This window comes from Frankliniella occidentalis, unplaced genomic scaffold (assembly GCF_000697945.3).
Source record: "Frankliniella occidentalis isolate FOCC.00 unplaced genomic scaffold, Focc_3.1 Scaffold64, whole genome shotgun sequence".
NCBI lineage: Eukaryota > Metazoa > Arthropoda > Insecta > Thysanoptera > Thripidae > Frankliniella > Frankliniella occidentalis.
Window position 1 is genome coordinate 702,340 of NW_026267194.1, and position 1,733 is coordinate 704,072.

Genomic DNA, 1,733 nt, shown 5'->3' on the forward strand with positions numbered 1-1,733 from the left:
TTTTTTTTCTCAGTGTAGTCTAAGCGGGGTGAGTGGAAACGTGCGGGGCTGATTTTGAAAAACAAAAAGGGGAACAGTATCGATTTCCAGACGTGTAAATCTTAGATTGGCCCTTTTGGAATTGCGAATCTGATATCCCCCCCCCCCTTTTCCAACTGCCGTCCGCTACTCGCGCCAGCGGACCGGCGGACCAAAGCTGCGCGTAACGAATGCAAACACGAACGTGCCACATGGATATATGAGCACAAAAAGAGAAATAAAAACAACAAAAAAAGAACAGGACGGCGAGAGAAGCTTCTGTCATACGTCACACTATACTTTTTCGTCCATGTGCCGAATATGTTATTCCACTCTCAATGCTTTGTATTTTGCGAATGCCAAACCTTGGCCTTCTCTCTAGAGATGCCAAATGTTTAGCCTCTTTTGCTTGCCAAAAATACATTTGGTCTTCTCAGAAAGAATCGCAAGGTATGCAGACTTCTGATCGGTCAAAGAGTTGGCCTTCTTGAAAAATTACGACCAAATGTTTGGCACGCATAGCGACCCCCGTGCAGACTCTAAAAAGAATAGTCAACAAAAATCGGCATTAAAAAAAATCCGCCCAAATTTTGGCAAGCAAAGTCAACCGCACTGCGTTTGGTGGAGTGTCTGCACACGCGAATATAAAGCATATGTCCACGGCATGGTAGCTAAAGTGGGCGTGCAGAGCGGTGGGCGGGCGGCCTGTACCCCGTATGCACGCCTACAGTCCCCCCTTGGGCGTGCTGAGCCGCCGCACACGCCTGCGGAGCGGGGGCGGTCTACACCACCGCGCCAACGCGGGCTCCCCCCAGAGACTCGCGCCTGGTGGACCGAGCGCGGCAGCGGCATAGGGCGCGCGGCCAGAGCGTCGAGCGTGTGTCTCTTGTAAAAGACGTGGAAAATAATTCAGGAAAAGCCCTCCTCCTCCTCCTACCCCTGCCCGCTCTCCTCTCTTGCGGTCCGGTCCGGCCGGCTCTTGCCGAGTCACAAAGAGATCCCCGGAGAGGAAACACCTCGCGAGCCGCTCCAATGTTAATGGGCGTGGGGGTTGCGTGCCTAATGCATGAGGGTCTTGACGGCCCCCGCCGGCTGAGCTCAGCGCCGGGGCCTTCCCCACGGCCGGCCCGCGTGGTGTGGTCGACGTCGACGACTGGGGCACTGCTCGCCTCTATGTCGTCCAGGACTGATCGTAGGCTACTCCGCGGGTGTACTCCAAGTGTACTCCACTTCCTCCACACTTCGGGTGCACTTCGGCTGTTCTTCCGGCGCACTCCGGGTGTACACCTGGTGTACTCCGGGTGTACTGCGAGTGCACTCCGGTTGTAATCAGAGTGTGCTCCACGTTGTCTGTACCGGGTGATTCAGAGAACACGCGGGTGCGGGCGGGTTTGCCTATCCTCACCTCTCCCCAGGCCTGGACCTGGACCCATGCGCCCGCCGAGTCGAAGATAGGCAAAACCCGCGCGCACCTGCGTCTTCTCTCAATCACCCGGTACTACCCTGCTGTGTCCACCTCCCCCCCCCCCATCAAAAAAAGTAAATAATAATTATTCGAGTGGTTGTGAACCACAGCTGCTGCTCTGCGGGTTCTTCACCGTTTTCGCACAACGACGCGGGCGCGTGGGGGCCGAGGTTAGGTTTGTTCACGATATTGGGAATGAGAAATGGGGAAGAGGGAGGGAGGGGAGGAGGGAGTACATCCGGGGGGAGGA

General features: G+C 55.9%; 1 protein-coding gene across 1 annotated transcript in view; it reads right to left on the bottom strand.

Moving 5' to 3' along the window:
• Positions 1-451: 451 nt before the first annotated feature.
• LOC127749544 (neural-cadherin-like) overlaps positions 452-1,733 on the bottom strand; it is a 28,462-nt gene continuing 27,180 nt past the window's right edge. Inside the window, exon 4 of the mRNA XM_052268124.1 lies at positions 452-557. Coding sequence (XP_052124084.1) covers positions 452-557 — 106 coding nt within the window. The remainder of the gene's footprint in view (positions 558-1,733) is intronic.